The 254-nt window shown below is 70.9% G+C and overlaps 1 protein-coding gene across 1 annotated transcript in view; it reads left to right on the top strand.

Moving 5' to 3' along the window:
* Window positions 1-4: 4 nt before the first annotated feature.
* Window positions 5-254, top strand: part of LOC104082457 (cytochrome c oxidase assembly factor 7) — a gene marked incomplete at its 5' end in the record, with an annotated part of 1,913 nt that continues 1,663 nt past the window's right edge. Inside the window, one exon of the mRNA XM_009585586.1 lies at window positions 5-56. Within this exon, the coding sequence (XP_009583881.1) occupies window positions 5-56 (52 nt within the window). The remainder of the gene's footprint in view (window positions 57-254) is intronic.

Below are 254 nucleotides of genomic sequence, written 5' to 3'. Positions count from 1 at the left end.
GCACGGGCACAGCGAGAGCTGCTACAAGCTGGGGGCCTACCAGGCCATCGGCAAAGGTGAGCCGGGGGTGGGCAGGCCTGGGGCCCGTGTCGCTGCCTCCGCTTCCCCGCTGTCCCGGTACTCCGCCGGGGACTCCCCTCCCTGCTCCCATGCCTTCAGTTGCCTCTGAACCCCCCCGTGTGGTGCCCGGCACACTCGCGCCTGAGGCGCTGGTGGCTTGGCACAGTGGTGGGCGAGGTGCGGGGTCTTCACCT

Source organism: Fulmarus glacialis, unplaced genomic scaffold, assembly GCF_000690835.1.
Source record: "Fulmarus glacialis isolate BGI_N327 unplaced genomic scaffold, ASM69083v1 scaffold22539, whole genome shotgun sequence".
NCBI lineage: Eukaryota > Metazoa > Chordata > Aves > Procellariiformes > Procellariidae > Fulmarus > Fulmarus glacialis.
Note: the sequence above shows the minus strand (reverse complement) of the source record. Positions and strands in the feature narration are given on the sequence as shown.